Source organism: Electrophorus electricus, chromosome 9 (assembly GCF_013358815.1).
Source record: "Electrophorus electricus isolate fEleEle1 chromosome 9, fEleEle1.pri, whole genome shotgun sequence".
NCBI classification, from domain to species: domain Eukaryota; kingdom Metazoa; phylum Chordata; class Actinopteri; order Gymnotiformes; family Gymnotidae; genus Electrophorus; species Electrophorus electricus.
In genome coordinates, this window is record NC_049543.1 from 10,949,755 (window position 1) to 10,976,171 (window position 26,417).

General features: G+C 35.9%; 1 protein-coding gene across 3 annotated transcripts in view; it reads right to left on the reverse strand.

The window, feature by feature from the left end:
* Positions 1–1,259: 1,259 nt before the first annotated feature.
* rph3ab (rabphilin 3A homolog (mouse), b) overlaps positions 1,260–26,417 on the reverse strand; it is a 44,382-nt gene continuing 19,224 nt past the window's right edge. Inside the window, exons 2-17 of one of the 3 annotated variants that reach the window (XM_027029362.2) lie at positions 21,213–21,384; positions 20,876–21,005; positions 20,445–20,528; positions 20,050–20,218; positions 19,367–19,411; positions 18,525–18,701; positions 18,256–18,441; positions 13,054–13,133; positions 12,337–12,411; positions 11,584–11,693; positions 9,589–9,715; positions 9,426–9,482; positions 8,774–8,928; positions 8,013–8,094; positions 6,525–6,621; positions 1,260–6,025 (exon numbers count right to left, since the gene is read on the reverse strand). In XM_027029362.2, the coding sequence (XP_026885163.2) occupies positions 5,895–6,025; positions 6,525–6,621; positions 8,013–8,094; positions 8,774–8,928; positions 9,426–9,482; positions 9,589–9,715; positions 11,584–11,693; positions 12,337–12,411; positions 13,054–13,133; positions 18,256–18,441; positions 18,525–18,701; positions 19,367–19,411; positions 20,050–20,218; positions 20,445–20,528; positions 20,876–21,005; positions 21,213–21,361 (1,854 nt within the window). In that variant the 5' untranslated portion in view covers positions 21,362–21,384 and the 3' untranslated portion in view covers positions 1,260–5,894. Of the gene's footprint in view, positions 6,026–6,524; positions 6,622–8,012; positions 8,095–8,773; positions 8,929–9,425; positions 9,483–9,588; positions 9,716–11,583; positions 11,694–12,336; positions 12,412–13,053; positions 13,134–18,255; positions 18,442–18,524; positions 18,702–19,366; positions 19,412–20,040; positions 20,219–20,444; positions 20,529–20,875; positions 21,006–21,212; positions 21,385–26,417 lie in introns of all 3 variants that reach the window. The other 2 variants (XM_035530133.1, XM_035530134.1) reach the window with 2 other exon arrangements.

The following is a 26,417-nucleotide window of genomic DNA, read 5'->3' on the forward strand; positions in this document are numbered from 1 at the left end:
TCTATCTGTTATTTGTATAAAAATACAAATACTTATGCATAGTGTTCATATGTCCATGCAAATAAAGAAAACATTATGGAAACTTAGTAAGTAAAATATTAATTTACACTCAAAAACATTTTTTGCATTGCAAACAATCAACTGAGACTACATGAGAATATATACACAACGTGGCTGGGTTAATAGCTCAGTGGGTTACAGCACTGAATATGTACAGGAGGTTGGGTGTTGAACCCATGATGGTTCCTCATTATGGTTCATCCTTATTCCCATTCTACTCGGACTTCTGCTGTCTGAGGTCCCCATTAAGCACTTCATCACTTGGGGCAATCATCCTGATGTACTCCAGGGTCGATTGATTCATCCTGGTTAGTTGCTCTGATGCTCACTAGCCCTCGGGCCCTCCTTCCTCTTAGTGTGTATGTATGTGTATGCGATATACACACACACACACACACACACACACACATACACTCAAACGAATCAGTTTATTTTATGCTGGATTACAATTCCAAACCAACAGAAATTGTGTCACAGTCCAAAGGTTTACTGGTATGTTCATATAAGTGGACAGTAAAATGTAGGCATGAGATGACACTGTCAACTCACTTCAAGCTTCACTTCAAAGTTTGCAAGCAAAGTCTTTTCATGGTGGAAGTAGGATCATTTCTTAGTAAGATAAGAATCCTTACTATATGAATAAAGCAAAACTGCCCCCTAATGCTCTGAATAGGATAATATAAATCTAATGGCAAGTGTTACAATAAAAATATAAATGCATGAAACTCTTCCCATTTTGTGTTTGCAAATATAATGTAAAAGCTATGTTATGACACTGCATATTATTTAAACGTATTAGTTTATATAACATTAGATTCACAGTGTATATTATATAATTTAACTATATTTAAATATGGAATTTAATATAAATAAAAATGAATGTATTATCATCAGTAGTTGCATCATTGTGCATATATTAAGACCACATTTTTAATTAATTTATTGTGCTCTAATAAGACTGTACAGGATGCTAGAACCTTGAAAGCTCTTAATAGAGTGTATCATGGTGCTCGCCAGTTAATTTAAGGCAAACCTTTCTGCAAACAGCACTGCACTTTATATGTTTACAGTGACTGGCTCCTGGAATTCCTTAATACTCTTACCAGTGTAAGACATTCAGAATATATATTTGTGTGAATAATTCTTATAAATGTCTGAATAATAATAATAATAATAATAATAATAATACTTTTGTCAAATTATACTTACATTAGCATTTATTGGCCTTTCTGAATGAAACCAAGTAAAATACATGCAAAAAGAGTTGCAACTCTGTACAGTGCACAAAGCATTAAGGACACCAACTTTTTCTTTGAAATAGACATCTCAGGTGAATACAGGCGAAAGCTAAGAGCATATCTAAGTTCACTTTATGAACAAATCATTCAATGTTGATGAAGAGAAGAAGACAGATCAAGGAAGAATTTTGAGGCTTATAGACAACAGAGACATAGATTGTTTACATGTAGGGAAAAAAAGGAAAAAAACATGCATTTGAACCAGATATACAGTAGTAAGTGCTATTTTAGTATGTGCTATACTATTTGCATCAAAAATTGTATTTCTGCTTGGTTGGATTTTTTTTTTCTTTGAGCTCAAAAGATGTCAAAGAAATGGTAAAAAAGACTCCTTGAAGATCAATGGCACAGTTACAACAAGAATCCAATACAACACTCATGTCAAAAGGACTATTAAAAGAATGCACAACATGTTGCAACTTGCCAATATGCAATGAAGCAGGTGGAGAACTCACAGAGTTCCTATTCTTTCAGAGAGAAAAAATGACAACTGTGAGTTGTCCTTGCAGTGATGAATTCCTGGTGTTTGACACTTGTACATGGATTGTAATGTGTATTTGTGGTTCAACATAACAAAAACATTCATCTTAGTTCAGGGCCATGCTTAAATTTCACTTTATTTGCACATCCAAGGTATAAAATATTTTTTAAAGTAGACATGATGAGCAAACTTCAATCATGGGATGCACAAGTACAAGCATGGGCCAGCATTTTTAATGCTTTCAGCACTGTTGAGCCCATCTTTTAACAAACTAAGGCCATTTTAAGGTCATGGGGGATTTCAACACAATATTAGGAAGGTGTCTCCAATGTTCTGCATACACAGTGTACAAGAATTTCTGTTCTCAGAAATGCATGCACTATATATTTACAAACTGATCATGATTGAATAAAACAGCACTTTATTTCAAGATATGCACACTAACATGAATAGTCATGCTTCTCAGTAGGATGGGAACTAATAAGTAGACAAATAAATTAACAAGCGTCTGTCTGAGATGTTTAGTTATCAGGCCAGAATTCAGGTTGAACTCACACCACACTAGATGGAGAGCCTGATACACTATAAGGGTATGCACCTCAGTGTCCTAAAGATTAGTTGTCACAAAGTTGTCTTTTTTTTATATGGCCCTTCATTTCATACTCAGTTTTCAGTCTCAAGGATTCCAGATTTCTGAAATGTGTCCTTTAATTTGGACATTACAGGCAAAAGGATGGCTCCAACATGCAGCTTCTATATTTATCTTTGTATCGTATTGTAAATGAGGACGATAACATCAATAATGTTATGCATTGTGTCAAACAAATAGCAGTGCTGGAAAGAAAAACAAAATTGCATGAATAAACTTGTGTGATGATATAATCAGGTTATAGCAAATATAATAGCAAACTAACTGGTGATCAGGTATATGCTACACTTTTAGCTTTATTTAATTTATTTTGTCAGGGACCGTGTACAAAAAATATTCATCTCAAATGAGAAGAGGTGCTTTGCACCGGGGATAGCAAACTAATGAATTTCCATCTGCAGTACCCGTATAAACTATACGGCCAAAAGTAGGTGGTCAGCTCTCCAAGCTACTGAGGTCAGAGGTTTAACCCCCCACCCCCCACCCCATCCTAGTTAATAGGAGCATAAATTCAACCACATAGCCATGCAATGGATAATCATACAAATTCCCAGTGACTAAAACTGCAGCACTGTCATAGGATGCCACCTTTTGCCAAGCTCATTGCATTTCTGCTCTACTAGTTCTGTCCCAGTCAACTGAGTTATTACTGTGAAATTAAAGCATCTACAACAGTTTAGCAGTGAAGCACTATACCATGCAAACTCACAGACAGGAGTTGCCAAGTGCTTAAGCGTGTAGCTGTTGCATCAGTTAATATTCAGTGGTAGCAACATCAGCACAAGAACTGTGAATCAGTTGCTTCATATATTTGGTTTCTGTGGCTGGGCAGCTATACACAAGGCAAAGATGATTATGTAAAATGACAAGCATTGACTGGAGTGGTGTAAAGTATGCTGCCACTGGACTCTGGAGCAGTAGATCTCTAAAATGATTAATCAATCTGGGAGTTTGATTGATAAATCTAGGTTTTTTGGATGCCAGTAATAATGCTACATACTGGAATGCATAGTGCCAACAGTTTGACAGTGGAAGAATACTAGTCTGAAGTTGTGCTTCAGGGTTTGGGTACCTTAGATCCAAGTAAAGGTAATTTTAATGCTACAGCATACAAAACATTTTAGACATTTATATGCTACCACCTTTGTGGCAACAGTTTAGGGAAGATGCTTCCCTGTCTCCCTGACTGTGCCCCAGTGTGCAAAGTTAAGTCAATAAAGACATGGCCTGAAGAGTTTAGTGTGGAGGAACTCTAGTTGGCCGTGCATATCCATAACCTCAACTCCACTAAACACTCTTGGGATTAATTAGAATGGTGATTATGAGCAAGGCTTTTATGTCCAACATGAGTGCCTGACCTCACAAAAGCTCTTTTGAATGCACACAAATTTTCTCACAATATCTCTACTCAAAATCTTGTTAAGCCTTCCCAGAAGGGTGGGTATGATAGCCTCAAAGAGGCAGCGAACACCATATAGATGCCCATAATAGGAATGGAATATCTAACAAGCTCTTATAGGAGTGATGGTCAGGTGTCCACATATTTTTGGCCATATAGTACATAATAATGCAGAATTAATTCAAGTTCTGATCATTCTTAGTAGCATATATTTGATTCAAAGCAATCAGTACCAGCAAAGCTTTCAGGTAAAGTTAACTCATTTCATTTTACAATATATTCTTTTCATCTATAAATTCAAAGCTAAATAGCCTACATGAGCTACAATGGCAAAAACTCTGAGGTCATTCCATTGTACAGTAATGTGTGCTTTGCTTAAATGTTCACAGGTCAATGGGCAATAGCTACAAGGCAAAGCTTCAGGGGTTTGAGCCACAGAGGTCTACACTCCCATAGACGAGCCTTTGTGCAAGAGGAGCAAACTATAAGGATCACCTCTATAGTAAATGGAGACAGGTAATAAAACTCAGGGTTTGGAGGTGACACGCACATTTCGCATGCAAAATGGAGCAGATCCTTATGTAAGGGCATTTCTGAAATGTGTCCTTTAATTTGGACATTACAGGCAAAAGGATGGCTCCAACATGCAGCTTCTATATTTATCTTTGTATCGTATTGTAAATGAGGACGATAACATCAATGTTTTGCATGTATTAAATCATAACATTAATAATATACGTCTAATTCTTCACCAGTAGACCACATAAAATGGATACAGACTGATAATCTACATCATGCAGGTGCATACTCAATATTTAAATATCCCCACCTAATCAAACAGGCAAACATATAAACTAAACTATAACAAACAACAACAAAAAAAACAATAAACACTAGTTCTTCCATTGACATCAAATCTGGGATCATGCTGATGTAAAACTAAAGTTTCTTTTAAGCTTTACTCACAAATTCCTTTTTATTTGTACCTCCAATATGTCACTGGTATCAAATAATAAATGTGCAATATATAAACTGCATGGTTATAGGCGTTTGTGGTTTTCTTGAGTTGTTAGCTCAAGTGAATAGGCATTAATTGAGCTGTAACAGTGATTTACGGAACAGCATGTTGACCCAAGTAATGCAGCTGTACTGCTAAACTGATGATCCCATTTCAAGAATTATAATCTACCAGGCAACCCATGTAAACATTTTGTTAGTGACCACTGGATCTTATATGTTAAATTCCAGTGGGTTTTATCTTAACTATACCTTTTTTCAGTTCTTGTTTGGTCTAGATAACATATGTAACATTTATGTTAACATATGTTTAAATGTATAAATATCATTCTTATACCATGCCAATAAAAGTAAACACTGTTTCCTTTATTTTGTATTAAGACATGGAGTATCAAGCTACCACAATATTTAACAAAGGCATATAGATATGATGAACAATGCCCAATGAGTGTAAACTTTAGTTTTTTACAGTGATTTTAGGAAAGACTGGGGGCCTTTAATAAGTTGTCCAAGGGTTGCAGATATGTTAAGATGTGCCTTCAACAGGGTAAATGTTTATAATTGGCAGTGTCAATGACCAAAGTACATAAATAAATGTTTCTCTTTGTGTGTGTGTTTGTGTGTGTGTGTTTGTTTTTGGTTTTTTTTTGTGTTTTTTTTTGGCTAGGCTATAGCAACAAACTAAGAGCATATGTTTTCGCTGCATGCCTTAACTCCACTACTGCTTGATTTTTTCTTTATAGTTTGAAGTTATAGTTTGAAGCTGACAAAACTCCCAAAATTCATTGCCAATTTTTTCAAACATTCCCCTTGTTGGAAACACACAGGGACAATCTGTGATGGCAGATAGCAGTAAGAGGGTATGATATGAGAGAATATGTAAACTTTAGTTTAGTGGAGAATAAGGGAAGCAAGGGAATGCAAAAAGAACAAGGTTAAACTAGGGTTGGGGTAATTATCTAAGGCATGCATGAAGACTCATCACAAGTCTTAATCACTGGAGATATGATTCTCATTAAGCAGGGTGTGCCAGCGCTCAATCTTCTTGTCTTTGTTCTTGAGGCACTCATACCAGTGCTTCAGACGCTCTCCTTTGGCAGTGATGCCCAGCTGACACCCTCCTGCCGGATTATTGAACAAATGTTAAAGAACTGCTTCAATCAAAAATGCTAATGTTAGCAATAAATGATAGCTAGTGGCCGCTAGCTCAAGAGGTTCACATCATAGTAGAGCGAGCATAAATACTGTAAGAGCATAAATTAATAAATATTAACTACAAGATATTATTCATTATAGACACGTTAACATTTTTGGTTCAAATGTTGAACCTTTAAAAAAAAGGGGGGGGGGGGGGGTTGAAACAGGTTTCTGAAGCACAATAATTAAATACCCTGGATGAGAAACAAAAGACTCTATTGAGATGAGCAGCATTTAGTGAAATCAACTTTGAGCTTATTGAATTTAAAAAAAACAACGTTTGAGGCACTCATGTATTTTACAACATGCTGTAATGCACAATATGAATTTGTAGTAAAAGCTTTAGATATGAACACACACGCTTATCATGCATGAATCAAACATTATCTTTGCATTGAATCTTACAATGAATTCATGATTTACCTATATAATCATTGCATTTGCCAATATCATAATCCCACACAGAGATATCCAAGGTTTTCTTGGCCAGCTCTGCATGCTTGATTTCATAGCTAAATTCCTGCAAAAACAATTGTTACAAAAGATAACATTTAATAATATTTACTAGATGCAATTTTAATGTAAATGTGTCTATTCTACATTCAGAGATTGAAGGTCAGCAGTGACAGAAATCTTAAAGATTTCATAGAAATGACACATACATCTTATGGAGCCAGTGAGACATAAAAAAAATCCAGGTCATAATAAACAGCCCAGATCAGCAGTTTTTAATCTATATAATATATAAGGCATGTGACAAGTTGAACAAATGTGTTAAAGGTCCAGGGAACATAAAATGTACTAAATGTACTTAGAAAGTTATATGACACCTATGTAAGCCCTTCATGACAACTGATTTGAAAATACACAAACACTTATAAACCCTTATTCCGACATGCAGCTTTTATCAACTTTACATAATAAAAATCAGCTTTTATCAACTTTACATAATATCTATGTCAAGTGACAGACTTTGGGTGACATTAGGATGTGTCATGGCACTATGTAGAGTGAAATGATATAACACATTATGACAAGTGACTTTGCTGCTCTGACAACTGTTGCTTGTTGGAATAATCGTTTATGTATGTTTATATCAGTTATCAAAAAGGTAGTTGTCACGTAGCCTTCTAAACAGTGCCCTTCAGTAAAATATCAGACATGTTGCAAATTCCACAAAAAAGCCCCACAACAAAAACATGATAAAACATTGCTTACAAACCCACCAAATACACGCATCCATCTGTCTGGATGTGATCTTAATATTCCATGCTTGATTTACAGTTGCCTGTCACAGACTCACAGCCTTCTGCATTATTCTAACATCTGAATATAATGCTGTGCTCAGGGAGAACTTGTGTAATACAGCCAAATTTATACAAACCTATCGATAATGAAACAAGTAATTCTTAAATTCAGACACCAGATAAGGCCTGTTCATAGGCGCTGATGGAATGGTAGGTTTGTTTCTTTTTTTTATCAGGATGAAAATTAAACTATAGTGAAAACTGTATAACCTTTACAGCAAAATAACATAGCCAAGCATTAACTACCTTCATTTAGTTAATTTAGTTAATGTCATTGCAGCCAATTTTGTCCCCTGACAAGTTTAGACTTACATGCAATCTTGATATCACCGACATGCCCTGATTTGTATGAAATGACCTGAGCCGCAGAATCAAATTTACGTCTACACATTCTCTAGTCTACAGGAACATTTGGCACCAGCATTTCCTGACTACTGTCTTTCGCTCACACCTTTGGCTAAGTGGCTGAGACTCAAAGAGGGTGAGAAAGTGGAAACGCAGACTGTATGGGTAGGCCAACAGTTTTCTGACTGTTGAGAGTAAAGATGGGTGTTAAAATTGTGGTTGCCGTCGGGCAGACGTAGTCTGTTTGTTTAGCTCTTACTTCATTGAACTCAGGGTTTAGGGTCTTCTTCTTAATCTGGGTCTTGTTCTTAGCCTTCTTCCCCATGTCTGGCTTTAGGCATCTGCAACCATTGCATGTGAAGAAAATATGGTCAGGCAAATACAGTAACACACTTTGGATCATATCTTACTGATCGTAGTCTTTTCTCTACTCCTTAACTTATGAAAGGCTTTATAATTAAGATAGATTTATTTATTAGACTAGATAAAGCACCAAACTAGACAATGGGCAAACTAGACAATCTGATTCTTGCTCTGTTATTTCTACTCCTGTTGTTTTTGGATTATGTTTTCGTACCTCTGCTTGCTATTTGCTTTCCCACTTTTGACTCCTGACTTTTCCCTCTTTATTGATGTTTGGACTGTGTCCCTATACTGCTACTCTGAATTAAACTGCATGCTGTAATTGGATCCTCAAATGTCCTGGTAACTCATGACAATGTTTAAAGACAGTGTGCAGGTATATTACAATAGTTTTGTATTCTTTGTATTCTTGTTTTATTTCTTTATTATTTTCTGCTCCGTGTGAGATTCAGTTTATCTTTATTTAATTTTCAGGGATTGCATTATTTATTGCATTATTTATATTTTTATAGGTCTGATAAGACATCTTTTTTTTTTTTTTTTTTTTTAATAAAATGTACTTTTCAGTTCTAGTTTATTTTTTCATTTAGTTGAATGTTTCACTTGAATCTTATTTTTCAAAACATATCACATATTTGGCTCACATATTTGGCTCACATTTTGACGAAGGGGTCAGAGTATCCATTAGCATCCATGGCTGCTAGGTGAACACAACGGATTACACCCACGATGAGACGACTCTGCTGGCTGTTATACATTAGGGAGATCAGGATACGTCCTCTCTCCTCCACCTCTGTTCCGTCCTTACCAGACTATACATACATACACACCACAACACAATATACATAACGATATGAAGAGTCAGACTGAGCAAAGACATGGTCTGGAATATTACCATTTGCCCATTTGATTTTTTGTTGCTTTCTTTTGATCTCTGGCACCTATGATTGTGCATTTCTCATCAAAACAATATGAATGGATTCAACTCGTTCTGAATAAGCAAATTATGCTTATGCTCAAAAATCTGTAAAATTACCTTTAACATAACCTGTTACTCTACTCTTTCTTAATTATTAATGGGATGCCAGGCTTAACTGTTAAGCCTTCTGGAGGTGTTGTGGGAGAAAACACTGATGAAGGGAGGTGCCTACCTGATGACCCCTGTGAAGAGCTTGCGAAGTTGCATGTTTTCTGTTTTCTCTTATGAAGTGAATGGGTCGGGCTCTATGTGAAGCTCTAATGTTCAGATATCTAGTGTTGCATAATTACAATCCAACTTGTGGATGACTCTGGTTTGCTGTGCATTTACCTCATCTTCATAAAGGGATATTCCCCTAGCAGTTCCAGCAGTTGCTGTTCTCTTTGTCTAAAATGGTAGAAATGGGACAAAAGAAAGCACAATATAATTATTGTGTGTGTGTGTGTGTGTGTGTCAGAGACAGAGAGCATGAAAGAGAGTGAAAGATACTTACTGGTACCACTCTCTCTAGGCATACATTGAAATTCCTTTTCTGGTTATATTTTATTTTCTTCAGAGCTATTCTGGTCTCACCAATAAACTCATTGTGCCCAAACTTGTCCTCATCACAAACAGAAATTCTGTAACAAATGACATTTAAGTGAAATATTAAGTGCTTCAAATACAAGTCCTTTTTAATACAAAGAGAGATTTGATTCTTATCACGTCATTGACTTCTTCGCTTGTCCCTGCAATCTCTCCCATTCCAGTCCTTATTAAAACAAACAAAAAAGGGAAATACATGTCATATACTGTAAACATATCCAATCTGAAATATGTAAAATGTGAGCCACTGCTATGGAGCAAAACACACAGATTAATAAGTGAGGTCTTCTAAATATCAGATCACCCACAAACAACTCTCATTTACTTAATAATTTTATTACAACCCATGGGCTTGATTATATGCTTTTAACTGAAATGTTAAATCATTGTGGTGCCACAACAGTTTTAATTTTCTGAGCTGCACCAAACGTCAACTTTATAAATGTTTCTGAATCATGCCAGCTGGAAGGTGGAAGTACATCTGCTCTATTTAATGGTTCTTTCAATGTAAGCACATATCATTTGGCTATTTTATATCCTTGGAGTATCTCTGTTCGGTTCTTAAAGAGGTACTAAGAATATTACTAGTAACTGTCTACAGAACTCCAAAGTGCAATGCCAATTTTATTGATGAATTTATATACATTTTCTTTTATTTCCACTGATTTTGACTGTTTTGTTATTATTGGTAATTTTAACATACATATATAATCACAAGGAAAATTAAGCCAAAGATCTCTGTGTCATATTGGACTCTTTTGGTCTCTCTCAGAATGTGGGTGGGAACTCACACTTGGTCACACTCTAGATTTGGTTATCTTAAAACATCTCAACATATCAGCCACTGTTAAGGATGTAGTTTTGTCAAATCGTTATTTTCTGTTTTGAGAAGAGATTTATAAATGACAGCACAGCATGACATTCTTTTCAAAACATCCAAGTCTGTTGATGCTTGGCTGCACAGCTTCAACTCAAAAATTATTAGTGTTAAGGATGAGATCACTCCAGTTAAAGTTAAAGCCATTCCATGCCAACAGAAAGCACCATACAGAATTGATACTGCATTTCAAATCCAAATGAGAGAATGCAGCAAGGCTGAATGCAGGTGGCATAAAATAAAACATCTGATTCACAAAGAAATCTTCAAAGATAGGTTACATGATTACAACACAATACTATGCCAAAAATATGCTACACAATCCCTTTTCACCAGCAACTAAAAACAGCAAAATGTTTTCCTAAAATAAATTTCCCAAGGTTCTCATTGTCTCTTCCTTCAAAGATTATTTTTGCCCAAACATTTATTCTTGATAACAATTTTAAAGCAAGACCATAATAACTTTAAAAAAATTAAGATAATAAAATGTAGCATGTAACATTACAACTGTTTAAAGTTGTACAGTAGTTCTAGTTATATTTAACAGAGAGATGGATAAGATTTTTTAAAAATACCCATCAAGTCTTAAAGGTTATAGAATGAATACAAAGTTAATCCAATGCAATTTTCTACTAACAGGCCCAGAGAAAGTGTAAATATTGTGTTGGAAAAATGCTGTTATAAATTTGTAGTAACTACAAATCAAATGATGATAGCCTGCAAAACTCTGCAAATCTAATCTGCAAAAAAATGTGTGTGATGCATCACAAATCCCATAAATCCAATATTTCTGATAGCCAGGGCTTGAATATCCATGGATATGTAAACAAATGCATATACATGTTTTTTCTTTTAAAACTGCAGGGTAAAGGCAGTTTGTGTTTCCATACAAACCGGTGTCTAATAGCTTGTGTATCAATTAGCTTCTCAATTTGTTGAACTGTTTTCAGATCAAATTAGTCTTATTGTGCCACTTAATCTTAAATTCTTTGAGAACATTATTCTAACATTAGAGGGATCTCTAACCTGAGGGTTTTGCGCTGCATGTCATCATCTGTCAGCCCATGGTATACCAGAGTCTCATTCCAGGCAGGATTACGAGTGTTGCGGAGAGTCTTGGTGCGTAACTTAGTTGACTGGGTTGACAACAGAGTCATGCAAATATACTTATAATCACAACATAAAACTGACCTTTGATGTTCAATGGAATGTCAGTAAAAATGTATCTATATTTCACCCTTCACCTTTTAAATGTAAAAATGATTGGACCTTCAGGAGAGTGATGAGGAGCTATACTGATGTGAGGACTGACAAAAAGATACTGTTATAATCTTAAAACATACCCCCAGCAGAGCCCACCTCTTCCCTTTAATCCTATGGCCTCCATCCATAACTTTCTACATATCCCTTCCCCCCATATACTTAGACAAAAAGGATTAGCAAACAACAATTAATAATACTAAACAGTAATATAAACAGAATTACTGCCATGTCATTGTATCGTTTAGTACAGTTACAAAACTTCAGTTAATCCTATTATTGTGGTCTCACTTGCATAAAGGTAACTGATTAAAACTAAGAATATTAGTTAAGACTGCTAATGTGAGAAAAGAGAGTAGTGATCTCATTTGCCTTCTTTTGCATTTATCATTAGTAATATGATGAAGTGGAATCGGAAGGAACTCGACATTGCTACACACACTACAGCTAGAATATTTACTGGTAAAATAATCATTCTTACTCAGTCCAGGCAAGAAATTGATTAAATGTGCAACTGACCTTGCTTGCACCAGGTAACAGATGCAGCTTGACATAGGGATCAGCCAAGCCATTGGAATCCATTGGCTTCAAACCCTGAGGGAAAAAATCATCTTAGAATCAAACATTTCCCAAGCATAGGAAAGGAAGCCTAGTGAGTCTGCATGCAAGTCCTTACTAAAACTTTACATTTTAAACATTTATATGGGCCCTGAATTTTTTATTTAAAGGGAGGGCACAAAATCTGGCTAAATGTTTAATCTTAGAGCCAAAAAGATACTCCTGTTAATTCCAGTCCATATGTTCACAGAGGCCAGAGGCACATATTTATGTTCAGTCATATACTCCAGATTCAATAAATCCATGTATAATAAAGAGGGCTTTTATATTTGTAAGTAAGCATGCATTCTAGGTCTCAGTACGATTAAGAATGGATGGATGAATTAATAGAGCAACAAAGAGTAGAAGCCTTCAAGATTTAAAAAAAAACCACTACAGTATATGTGAGGTAGATGTATCAGGAAGAAAGTATATGCATATGTGTACACACACACACACACACACACACACACACACACACACACACACACACACACACACACACACATATATATATATATATATATATATATATATATATATATATATATATATATACATACATACATACACACACACACACACACACACACACACACACACACACACACACACACACACCTCTGTTGCTGATATTACCTTAGCTCTGATGATGTTGCAGTGAAGGCTGTTATGTTCTTGTTCATAAAGCAAGCTAAATTCAAGTGCTCCCAGAGTTGCTGCAATAAACGTATATGAAACATATAATATTAGGCAGGCAAAGATCAAGGCACAAACATATATTCCATGTTCTCAGGAGGTCAGAAGCCCAGATAAATACTTAGTGCCTTCCAGAGTAGTAGTATTTTTATCAGTAGTGTGCTTTCAGGTCCTGTTAAGCCTTCAGAGATGGGGTCACAAAAACCGGATAGAAAAAATAGTAACATATTTTTAAAAATCAACATATTCATATAGGTATAAATATTCTTGGCAACTACAGGACTATCATCATGCCACCCATTTCCCCAGTTCACTACAACTCCCAGCATTCCGATTACCATCCAGATGACAGCCCAACCGACAATTCACAAGATCCTCATCACCGGACTATTAACTGCACCTGTTACTCCCTTACTCTGTCTATTTAAACCTGCCACTTTGATACACTCTTTGGGAAGTATTGCCACTGTTTTTTGTTTTCTACTTCTTCTTCTTCTACTTCTTCTTCTACTTCTTCTTCTACTTCTTCTTCTACTTCTACTTCTACTTCTTCTTCTTCTGGTAAGGGCATGTTGAGCATTCATTCCTTTCGGCTTTTTTTTTTTTAAATTGCTGACTACTTCCATATGCTTACCTGTTTTTTGCCTGTCTCTTTGGATTTGTCTGCTTGGTTATACTGTTTTTCTGTCTTTCAACCTGGACTGTTTTATTACTGTTTGTGATGCTCCCTGGCACTGTTAATCCTCATGCGCTGGTTCTGACCCTAGTTTTTGACTACCATGTTGGATTGTACTTTTCTGATTAAAACATTTTATCTGCGAGTGTCTGAAACATTACAACTATATTATAGCATATCTGTATGTGACAGTGGAACTAACCAAAATTGTTCAGTAGTATGGCTGCAGTAACTTATTGAGGTTTACATGCTTCCATGCATATAATTTTTTCTGGTGATATTTTGAAGTGTTCTGTAATGTAGCCAAGTCTGTTAACAAAATGAGAAGAAATCTGACCAATGAAATTATGAATTTCACTAAGGAGGCTGACTTATTCCAGCCTGGTCCTCAATGCTCTGAAGAAGTAATTATGGCATTATTAGTAAAATGTGTGCATGCTACCTTAGCCAGCTAACTTGGAATGTGGACTACAAGTGAGACAATGTGGCATACTTAATAGAAAAGACTGGCATATCTAATTGAAACAGCTACCTTTCAATGGAAATCTCACCATAAATTCAGCAAGATCAGCCAACTCAATCTAGAAATGAAAAGCTTAAGTAGCTATGTAGGGGTAGCTGGTATAATTAGGCTAGTGGGGTTAATCCCTTGTCTTTCAACTAATAAAGACATAATCTATCATATTTTTGCCATCCACATTATCTTATTTGCTGTTATGAAATACCTTGAAGCATATTATTTTTGACTGTTGTGGAACTAAGAATAATAACACCACCTAAAGCTCATAAGAATAATATTAATTGCCTAAAGTGGATTTATATGAACTACCCCCAAACTGTAGATTCTCACAGCCTATCTAACAGCCTATCTGGTGGTTTGATATATTACACACAGAGAACCACCTAAATCTTAACTCAAGATGTCTAGCTCCACCTTCCTTTCATCTACACTCGGTACTAATTGAAGCAGATACATTATAGAAATCAATACATTCTTCTACAATCTATATAAATTTTGGAGTTAAACAAAATGGAGGACTGTAGCAGTGAGTACCTTCATAACACATTTTTGTTGTTTATTACTGTTTAAAGCCATTTTTTGTTTGTCCAAGTGTATCCTTAGTGTGTTTGCTCCTGGTAAGAACTGCAAACTATTAACTAGTTAGCATCTATCGCTTAATGAAAAGCCCCTGTTTGTATTTTTCTTTGATTGTCTGTCTGTACATGGCAAAACCTCTGCCACACATTTATGAAAGATAAATTAAATACTTTAAAAGTGTTTTAAAAATGCACCAAACTTGATATGAACATTACACTATCTTAAAAAAATCACATTTTTTTTGTCAGAAAAATGCATATTTTTCTACATCTTATGTACTATCATGATGTCTGGTTGGTTCAGCAGTACTTCCTTCTCTATCTGGATCTGGAACCACCACAAAATCTTAGCCTTGCTGTTTGCCACCAGTTCCTGTGGCTCCTCCCATTTGGACTTACATATATTCCTGTATATGATCCCTGGCCACTTGTTTGTGTCTCTCAGTTGGTTAATGGAACAAACGATAGCTAGATGGATGAGGGTGGATCGATCGATTGATCTGCCTAGCTATGCAATTTGAAACAATCACTTAAAAGGTCAACTAAAGGTCATATAAAATTACCAACAATATACAGTTAGAGGGCTGTTTTATTTCTTCCTGAAAACAAATAAATGTACAAATATTTGTACAAAATAAATATTGTAAAAACCCATTATTTGTGATTTGCCAAAACCATTTTCAGATTTGGCTCCACCTATAGTTCGTAGGTTTACGCTCTTCTGGACCGAAATTCATGATGTTACTCCTGGGAAACTGTTAGAGCCACTCCTCCAACTTAGGCTCACATCCCAGAGTGTGTGTGTATATATATATAAAAGTTAATTAAATACAAAAACTCAAATCACTTCTTTACAAAAATACAGACTCTGCTATGGCATTCCAAATTGTGGTCAGGTGCATCCTGGTTGCTTTAATTATCCTTTAGATCTGTCTAGACCTCAGTTGGAGTCCACCATTTGCAATTTGAATTGACATAGTTGGAAAGGAACACATCTGGGTCCATAAGAGCTCACAATTTACACTTCATAGTCAGGGCAAAAGCCAACGATAAAGTTTATGGAGGGTCTCCATAATCAAATTTAGCCAAGGCATAGATCAAGGCAAGGATATAAAGCAAGCTTTGGCTTTGAGTATTCCAATGATTACAGTGACCTTATTCATTTTGAAATGAAAGAAGTTTGGCATAACCTTGAACCTTCTGGGAGTTGACCATTTAGCCAAAATTGCCACTAGGCATGAAAGACAAGAAAGTGGTCAGGGAGGTAAGAAAGAACCCAAAGGTCCCTCTGGCAACATCGTGATATGTGTGTGCTTCTCAGGTAACAACTGAAGAATGGATGAATGCAGCAAAATACAGGAACAGCCTTGAAATATCCCTCCTCTAGAGCACCCGCAAAGTCAGATTTGGGTAACAGTTCTTTCAATGTGGCAATGATTTGAAGCATACAGCCAATTTAACATTGCTTCAGAGCAAGTCTGTGCTTGTCCTTGAGTACCTCAACTGCATGCCCAGACTTCAACCTCTCAAACATCTGTGAAAAGATATGAGGACATCGTGCACAGACGCTTGCCATTCTATCTGATGGAGCTTTCGAAGATTTGCCATGGAGTATGGGATAACTAAATCCAAAATCCAGGTGTCCAAAGCTTGTAGAGATGCATCTTAGATGACCTGCAGCTGTAAATAGGCTTCTACAAAGTACTGAATAAAGGGTCTAAATATTTTTGTGAATAAGAGATTTCAGTTTTTGATTTTTAATTTATTTTTAAAACTCCCTAAACCCTTGTTTTCTCTTCATCATTGCAGGTGATTAAGTTTAAGATTGAGGGGCAAAATAGGCAATTATATCTATTCAAAATCAAACCCACAACACAAAACACCAACATCAAGTAACAAACAAGTAAAGGGGTCTGAATGCTTTCTAATCCATTGTATAAAAGAGTAGCTGCAGTGTACAGTAATTAATGATGTAGAGGTAGTAAAAACTGCAATGTAGTATACAAGGTATCCAAAGGAATAGGACATTTTGGATAGAAGTCATTCATAAGCATTTTGCTTGCACAGTTGATGAAGGAACTCTGTCCTAAACATCCTGTTTCTTCTGTACTATGCACTGCATTTTTTCCAATTTCTATTTTATTAAATTTATAAGAGCTTCTTTTGCCTAAGGGATTGTCATTACTCCGATACATTTTTGTAATAAGCAATAATGTATAATAATAAGTTGACTACTTGATTAAGTTTGATTCATTATTATTGGTTACAAAGGAAGGTATCTATAAGTTTCATAAAGAGTAGGGGAAATCAAACAAGGTACCCAGTTCAGCTCTCCTATCTTTTGAACTGAGGGGGCTCTCCCTAAACTGCACCCCAGTAAAGCAACATCAGGTGCTGTCCTTGGTCACAGCCCTACAAGAAGCTGTAGAGTCTTTAGGTTTTCTGCTTAGTCCTTGGTTCCTTGTTTAGGTGAAGTATTACTTCAGGTTTCACTTGTTTTGGCTTTCTTCTTTTTAAGCTCATTTTTATTTATTTATTTTTTTCTATTTTGATTTTCTTTCCTGATGAGCTCAGTTTTGTTGATTTTTCCAAATACTCTACTTTGCACTGGTATCCTGGCACCTCATCTTCACGCTGTGACATACTTAGCAGGTGCTAATGAACCCTCAAGAATGATTGCTAATTGAAATATGGAAATAGGGTGTTAAAAATTGTATTTTACACTGAGACAAATTGGGATAATCTGTTTGTTAGGTTTCAGTGAATGTTGGTCCATAGGGAAGAGTCCTACCTGCTATTCCTGATTACATAAAAGCTCCAGGGAAATCTGTTCCCTTGTTTCTCTAAAGGCTCAGATTTTGCCCTTAATTCATAATTTATCTCTTTGTAACCAAGTGGCTTGCACAAAAATATGATTTAATTTATACCATGATAGAAACAACTGGACAGTAAATAAGGATGGAAACATCACTAAAATTAATGTGCAATGATCAGCTATTTTCAGGCCATCGATCCACAGGGTTTTTAGGAAATTATTTAAAGAAACTATCACTGAAGAGCATGGGATATAACCCATGATTTTAGCATGCAATTTGCAAAATGCTAATTAGATGCAATTAAATATACTTGCTAAAATAGTGGCATAGCTTTCATGTAAATTAAACAAATACAATCTGGACATTAAACATTCCTTATCTGATTGATTACATTGGAGGAAAGTAAAAAAATATATATATATTTCACCAAATTATTTCTTTATGAATTTTACCTGAAAGTCACATGCATTTTTTATGGTGTAGTGTAAATTAAGAATGTCACAAAGTTCATACTGGAAACGAGCAAAAGCCTTAAAGTACTCGTGATCTTACTAGCTTCATCAGAGTCATAGCTGTTTGCATCATCATCATCATCCTCTGGTGGAGGTGCCTGATGACGGGCATGTGAGGGGTTGTAAATGGCAGGCCGAGTTCTCTCTTCCCTCTCTGTAGGAGGTGCTCTGTCCTGCAGCCCAGTGTTCATGTACGCTCCCCTGTCTCCTTCGTGAACAGTAGTAACTATAAACAACAAAAAGGTATCTTCAGACAAGGCTTGTTTGAGATGAACAGCAACTACTAGTATGGTCTATGTCTAAACTTACTCTGCTGGCTTACAAGACCTGGAGTGGATAGGGGTGATCTGGTGCTATGGACAGCAACAGCCTTTTTCATCACTACAGAACCATCTGCTTCTGAGTAACAGGTGCCACTGATGCTAGCAGGCTTGGGAGCCACAGGTGGTTTGGGAGCATTGGGTGGACGTGCTGTGAGCTCTGCAGCTACAAATTACATTTAATACTGTAAAACTTTAGAAACAGGATCATGCAGTAGATGAACAGTATTTGGCTAAATTTGATCTTAATGCAAAGTAAGCTCTGCAAAAGCAAAAAGGATTAATCTAGCATTAATCTAGTGCCAAAAAACACCTTCTGATATAATGCACTGCTATTCACAACTATCACATACATAGACCTAGATGGCACAGAACATGCAATATCATGCTATGAGAGATTGAACCATTCCCTTTTTCATTCTTCACTTTTAGGCCATTAAATACATGTGTAAAAAAGTCCTGGAATAAACTCATGGAAAACTTAGTATGCCAGTATACAAAAATAGAAGCCATCCAGAATTTTGTATGTCATTTATAGGATTCAAAGCATGGATCTTATCTGCTCCTTTTTATTCAACTTCATATTAAACTAAGGGTTCAGATGTTTATTGTAGTAACTGGCTATTGTATATGTCATATTTGGTGTGTCTGGCCCCATTTTTAAAGACATCAGAATCAATGAGATACTGAAAGATGCCAACCTTTATTTAGAAAGCATACTGGGCAACAGCTAAGATATGAAACTGTATTCATTTGTGCAACTTTGGGCACTTCAGGCTAGTGTCCATTACTATGGTGGTGCTTAATCCTTGAACAAGGCATCACTCATACCTGCTGGCTGTGTATCTGGACCAAATGCCTGTCTCTCCACTAGATCTGAGATGGGATGAGAACATAATGCTAATGCTTTTTTGACCAGCTTTCACCTCATAGAAAATGAAAAATATCCTTAGGACTGGCAAGGGATATAGTATTATTAAGCATATTTCTTTAGATTCAAATATCTTTACTTTTTTATATGCGTATAAGTATAAATATCTGAGTACTTTTTGATTATGTGAAGCTAACATGAGCTTGTTTCTCCAGACATGAATCAAGCCTATTCTTGGGCTAAACTGCAGTGTCAGTACTAAATCACCATTAGAAATCCTTAAATTCAGAAATCACATTATCTTTAGGTTGTCAGCTATTTGAGTAAATGTTCAGTACATTCAACAGTTTTTGTTTGTTTGTTTTTTAAACAGTGTGGCATTACCTTTATATATTCATCATTTATATAATTTCCTGTTTGGGAATAGTTAGCAGAAAAGTATCAGAAAACTGTTTGTCCCTTTTTTCACTCTGTAAGACTGTAACTGAGGTTTTCAAATGCACTGGACATAATACCAGCAAACACACAGCAGATCCAGCAGATCATTTTTATAAATATGTCACTCATTAAGACCACTTTAGTATTTAGTGTTAATACCACTTATAATAGTAATTAATATTACTTTAGTGATTACTTTTGTCACCTCTAGAGTGTGCCTGAGGCTGGGCAGCGGCTACAGGTGCAGCAAGAGCAGTTGTGTTCTCTGGAATGTTCTGGGATTTAGGCTCTTTGGCTTTGGATATGGGCATGGGTGAAGGCAGAAACTGCTTAGGGAGGCCCTTAAAGAACCATGCCCCAGATCGCTTCCATACCTTGGGAAGAAACATGAAACAATTTAAGGTTTCTTAAATGAACCTTTAAAATCATGACAACAAATGTTGCATTTTATACATTCACCATATGATAACCTGGAAAGATTAAGATTCTTACATTAACGATATCTATTTGCCTTAACAGTTTTTATTTCCACACCAAAGGCTTTATTCTAATTTATATTATGCTATTATTAATCTTAGTTATCAAATCCCTTTCTCTCACCTCTCGCTGTTCACTGCAAATCTTACACAGCCATACAGACCGCGGTCGGCTGTTATTCTGCATGCCACACTTTGTGCACATGTTCTAAAGAAAGAGAAATTTCATTTAAAAAACATAATATGACACTTCTAATTCTATTTATTTACAATTGGTGAATGAGCAACACAATTCAAATGTTTACTAAAGTCTGTGCTTGTGGCGGCATCACAGGATTTACTGGAGAATTTTGGGTTCATTCTGAATGCTGTTCCATCACATCTGAGTACAGCTTCCTGATTTACTGGAGAATTTTAGATTCATTCTGAATGCTGTGCAATCACATCTGAGTACAGCTTCTTGTATTCAACATGGAAAAAGTCAGAATATTTTCTTGTAAAATCTAGAGGTTTGTGTGATATTGTGTGATGCCAGATTAAAATAACAATCATAACCTTTTTGCAGTCTTCACAGACGACAGAGCTGACTCCTGGGGCACCAAACTGCTCTCCACACAACAAGCAGCGAGACACCCCATCGCCACACACAGTCTTTTTCATGTTATCCAGACGATTCATCAGACGTCTGCCATACGCAGATGGGAAGAAAGCAATGTAAAATTAAACATTATACAACTAAAATAAAGCACCTATGTTTAGTGTTCATTTCAGTATCAGAATGACATTTCTGCTGAAAAGTATTAAGGATGTATGAAACAAACAGTATTTAGAACAATTCATAAGTTTAAAATATATTTATGTGTTACTGTCAGTCCACTCTCCCAGTTCTTACCCAATCCTCTCCTGTTCCATGGCCTCCATCTTTTCAGCTCGGGCAATCACACTGTTAATGATTTCCTTTTCTTCGTCGGTCAGCTCTGAACTGGTGCTAGGTCCAGGCTGTGAGTACATACCTCGTGTGCCCATCATAGTGTCTGTCATGGTGACCAAAGCAGTGAAATCCTCTAAAGTAATTTTTGAACAAAGTGTATGAAAAAAAAAAAGTTATTTGTCATTTTCACACACTATATATCACATCACACAAACTTGATTAAAATACATAAGTTTGTAGGATAGTGGGTCTGTGGTAGGGCCAGGGGGTGTTTTGGAGCATTTGGCAATTACATTTTCATGTTTAAAGCATGGATGTCAAAAGAATTTCAAGAATCAGAATTGTGATGTTCCTTTGGTAACTGAACTCATAATAATCTGTGATAATGCTTATCCAATGTGAAATTAGCCATCATCAATACAACACATTCACCCATGATGGACAACACTTGATTTGGCAATGAATATGGCATAATAATAAATTTTGCAAAAATATCAAACAAATGCACTGCATTATTAAAAAGTGTTATAATTCTATTCAGAAACTGGAACTGGATTACATTATTAGTTATCTTACAAATTCAATTATCAAAATTATTAATATATGTTAATATTTTATGTCAAAATGTAAATATGTAAAATGGTATGTCCAAGAAGGGGTGTCCACTGTAGTGGTCAAATAATCTAAAAACTGTCCCAAAGATATTTACTCTTACTGGTAAAAAAAAAACAAACAAACAAAAAACAACAACAACAACAAAACAATATTAACTGCTAATACTATAATGATTACTATAAAGAAAACAACAATGAGTTAATATAATAATAGTACTATAATGATTTAGTAAAGTCATGAATAAAATTCCATGCACTTCTCCACTTGCTAAATAATATTAAATATATGTGAACAAATGTGTTAAAGAATATTAAATCAATTAAAGCATATATTTAATATGACTGTTAACGTCCTAATATGCAATATGTTGATTTTAACAATTCTTCGTCTGCTCCATCATGTTGCTTATCTCCTCTGACACTATGAACTGAAATATGATTAAATGAGTGAGATAGAGAAAGTGAGATATGTTCAACATGTAAAAAGTGGAAAAAGGATGAACATTTGAGAGGATAGTATTGCACACTACAAAGTGAGGCTTGTCCTGGAGACCACTTATGGTCTTATGTGAAAAATTAATAGACAAGAAAGGTTTGTCATTCTTGAATTTCCACTGCTGATGGATGCGATGCAGGCTCAACTGCAGCTGGCCTACATTTAAAGAGGAAATTTATTGTAGTGCATTATTGTGTACAGGGTGTGTGATGCATTGTCCATAATAGCCAGCTGCTTATTAAGAGTCCGTTTCTCTGCCACAACCTACAGGGTGTCCAGTTGTGGACAAACAAAGAAGCATGTTCAACAGAAGACTGATCCAGCTGCGCTGTGAGAAGGAGCGCAATGTGAGATATTTTCTCCCCACTGTAATAAAAGTCTGTGAGTCTTCTCACTGCAGGGACACTACTAATCTCCTGCTGTCTGAACTGTGCTACACTACACTATACTCTGGCATGTCCAGTTCATACTATCATTTATATATATGATGCACTCATTTTCACTGACCTGCTACTCTCTTTTTTGCCACTGTGACCCCTATTGTTAATGATATTTTACTGACAGTTTCACCTCCTATCTATTCCATTAATGCAACACTTTTTTCTGCAACCTACTTATAGAACATTGGCTCTTTAGTATGATTTAATGTATGACTTCTTTTGTGCAATTTATACAGTATTGTGATGCTGCAATTTGATCCAGATCAATAAAGTCTTATCTTGTAAAAAGGCAACTTCTTGCAGAATATGTGAGGATTTAAGATATGGTTTGAAAAAAGACAATTTTACTGAATTTAACATTTAGGACATCAAGCCTTTTATATCCAATTTATTCATCACCAATTCCAATCCACTACTTTGCGCTTGATCAATCTGGGACAAATTTAGTTAAAATGTCTTCCATTAAGACAAATTTTGACCAATTTGCTTGAAACGAGTTCATATGTTTAGTTAATACTGTGCTTAATAATATCTTTGTTGGCAAAACAAGAATTATTTTTCTTTGTTTTTAAATGTATTTCACTACAGTCTGTACAATAAAATGCCACCTAATTTTAAAATATATACCTAATAAAGTAAAGGTTTTTATGTAGTACTGAATATTGTTTAATATAAGACAATTATATACTATATAATTATCACAGCATACTTTAACACTGGTGTGCAGAATATCTCCTCAGAATGCATCCTTAATCATATTTTGTTGGGTGCTGATGTCATCAAAGAATAAGAAACAATGGGCACAGAATTATGAAAAGTAGACTATTAAGAAGAGGAAAATAGTTGCCTTGTTAAATTAATCTAGGTTCCTGTTTCATTATGTTGATGGAAGGATTAGATTTTGGCACAAACATGATTCCATGAAGCCATCCTGTTTGACCTCAATGGCAATGGCCTTGATATAGTGGCAGTATGATGGTGTGGGTAATGTTTGTCTGATGGGAATTAGAGCTATGTCATAAGTATATCCAAACAATGCTGATGAGTCCATCTAAATGAAAAGGTGCCACTGAATGTAAGATGTTACTTGGGCACCTTGTCAGAAGAAAGCCCATGCTGGGTACTAAGCTACAAACATAAGAACATACAAGTTTAATAAACATTACTTTGGAACAGGCTTACATGATCAAATGCAACAAAAACTAACCTTTAACAAACAAGGTGGGTTTGGTGTAAAAGAGTTAATGGAAAAGACTCCCCAATGTGAAGTAGAGTAGACCTCCCAGCAGGACAACAAACCAAAGCATAGAGACAACACAAAGTTTGGCCACAGCCTTCACAGTCCCCTTACCTAATCCCCTTTGAAAATATGTAAAGTGAACTGACAAACAGGGTTTCTGAAGGACTTGCAAAGATTATGTATGGTCTCACATCCCTTTATGTTTCCTCTAACCTCAAAACAAGCTGTATAAAGAGCTTTAGATAAATGAAAAAGTTAAAAATGGAATAAATGGAATGGAATAAAATACCAGAAAGACAAAACCAAAAGATCAAGCAAAAGATAAAATGCAGATAAAGATAAGAGTTTATAGACTGGATAGACTTAGCTTTTCTGTGTATATGGTATGTAGAGGACTGGGCAGGTGAGTGGATTCTTGTCTCATGTCTTGATCATGTCTAGAATGGTACAGCCACATAGACTGGAGTCATGGATTATATAGTGACAGTGGGGCTAAGTATGTGCTTAATCACCGAGAGAGGTCAGTATGGATCCGTTGTGTTAGGTGCCATAATGGATAGAATCCATATAGAACTGGTGTCACTGAGTATGCATTAATGTTGCCAGTGGGTCCGGGTATGGCCTTTGTCGCTGGGAAGGCCAGTATGGATTTTACAGTTTTAGGAGTGACTTGCTCCATAGGGGCAGTACAATAGATAAATATAAGAAGTTTAGTTCAATGTCTACTGTTGGTGTAGTGCAGGGCTGTACCTGATGATTATTTTGCTATTGAGTAAGCTTTTTTTTTTCAGTAATTATTAGTTTCAGTTAGACAAATTTATTGGTTATTCTATAGATTTTTTCGTTATTACTCAATTATTATAATGACTTACCCAAAATAAATATCAAAAACTTGTCTCATTAATATTTCAAGTATCTCTTAAAACAAGAAACAAAGTCTGACGAGAGCAATCAGGACCCAAGCGTGAGTCTTTTTAATGAAACTGAGAGTGAAAAGACATTGAATCAAATACGAACAAAGCCAAACCAATCAATTGCATCAGTTATGTCGATGAGTGGCCCACAGCCTAGTGTACTGCATAAAGCTCAAATGTAACTGCTGGCACTGAGCACTCATTAACAGTGTCAGTGGGCCTTTGTCATTATCGTGGAGGCCAATATGGGTTTACACTTCAAGAGATTTTGTATGTGACTGATTTCAAAGTGAGTTTGGAGGGAGTGGGGCTGAGATACTATACCTCACTGTTGAGCCGTGTGGAGATGTTGTGGGCTTACTTCAATGAAATACAAACAAATGGAGGTGGCTACCTGATGACCCCAGGTGCATCGCGAGTGCTTATAATATGAACCTAGCCCCAAATGTTTTTTTATCCAAGACATCCAAGAGTTTGAAAGAATGTTGGTGGAATGTCATTGATTACATTTTTACCAGTGATTACTTGATTTTAAAGGGCACATTATGGGGAAAAAAAATCACATTTTCAGTGCTTGTGCACATATATATGTGGGTAATTTGCATACCTACCAACTCACAAACTAAAGACTAGTTAGTTTTTTGTGTGCTGACTATGTCACAAAACATGGGCTTAAACAAGCCACAGATTTAGATCCCCTTTCCACATCAAGAGGGGAGCTATTAGCATTATACTATCCCTAATCTATCTCCATTTATCTCCATCTATCTCCAACACTGTCTCTGTACCAGTTTTGTGCAGACCCATAAATTGTGTTGAAACTAAAAGCTAAGCACAGGAATTGCTCTGTTGGCTGCAAAGGCCAGCACAATTGGTAAAAACCTGTACATGTATGCTAACTGTGAAGGTGCCCTCCCATTGGGATCCTGCTTCATACAGCAGTGGCAGAGCACGTGGCTTTGATTATTTTTTTGTTTATGTTGTTGTTACAATAGGCTTTGTTTTGGTTACCTGCCATGTGCCTCATTCGCCACACCACCTAGAGTTTGTTATTCTGTTATGTTTATAATTTCTAAGCCATTATAATAGAATAATAGCTAAATGCTGCTTCTCCATGCTTAGTCTTTACCCTGGGCAACTAGGCAACTAGGACAGACTAGTACCTACTAAGAGCTCTTCTTGGCTTGTATCACTGTTGCATATCAGATAGATATGAGGGTCCTTTACCATTAAGCAATTTATAGATCAGTAATTAAACCTTAAAATCAACCCTGGCTACCAGAGTAAGGATTTAAGAATAGGGATAATGTGTTCCTTTCTATTGCTCCTAGTGAAAATTCTGGCAGCTGCATTTTGAATCAAAAGAAGCTGTTTAATTAGCTGTCCTTTTAGCTGCGCTGCAATAGTTAGATCTGCCAGAGTCCATCTTTGCATACCCTCGCACCTGGACATGCCTAACAAT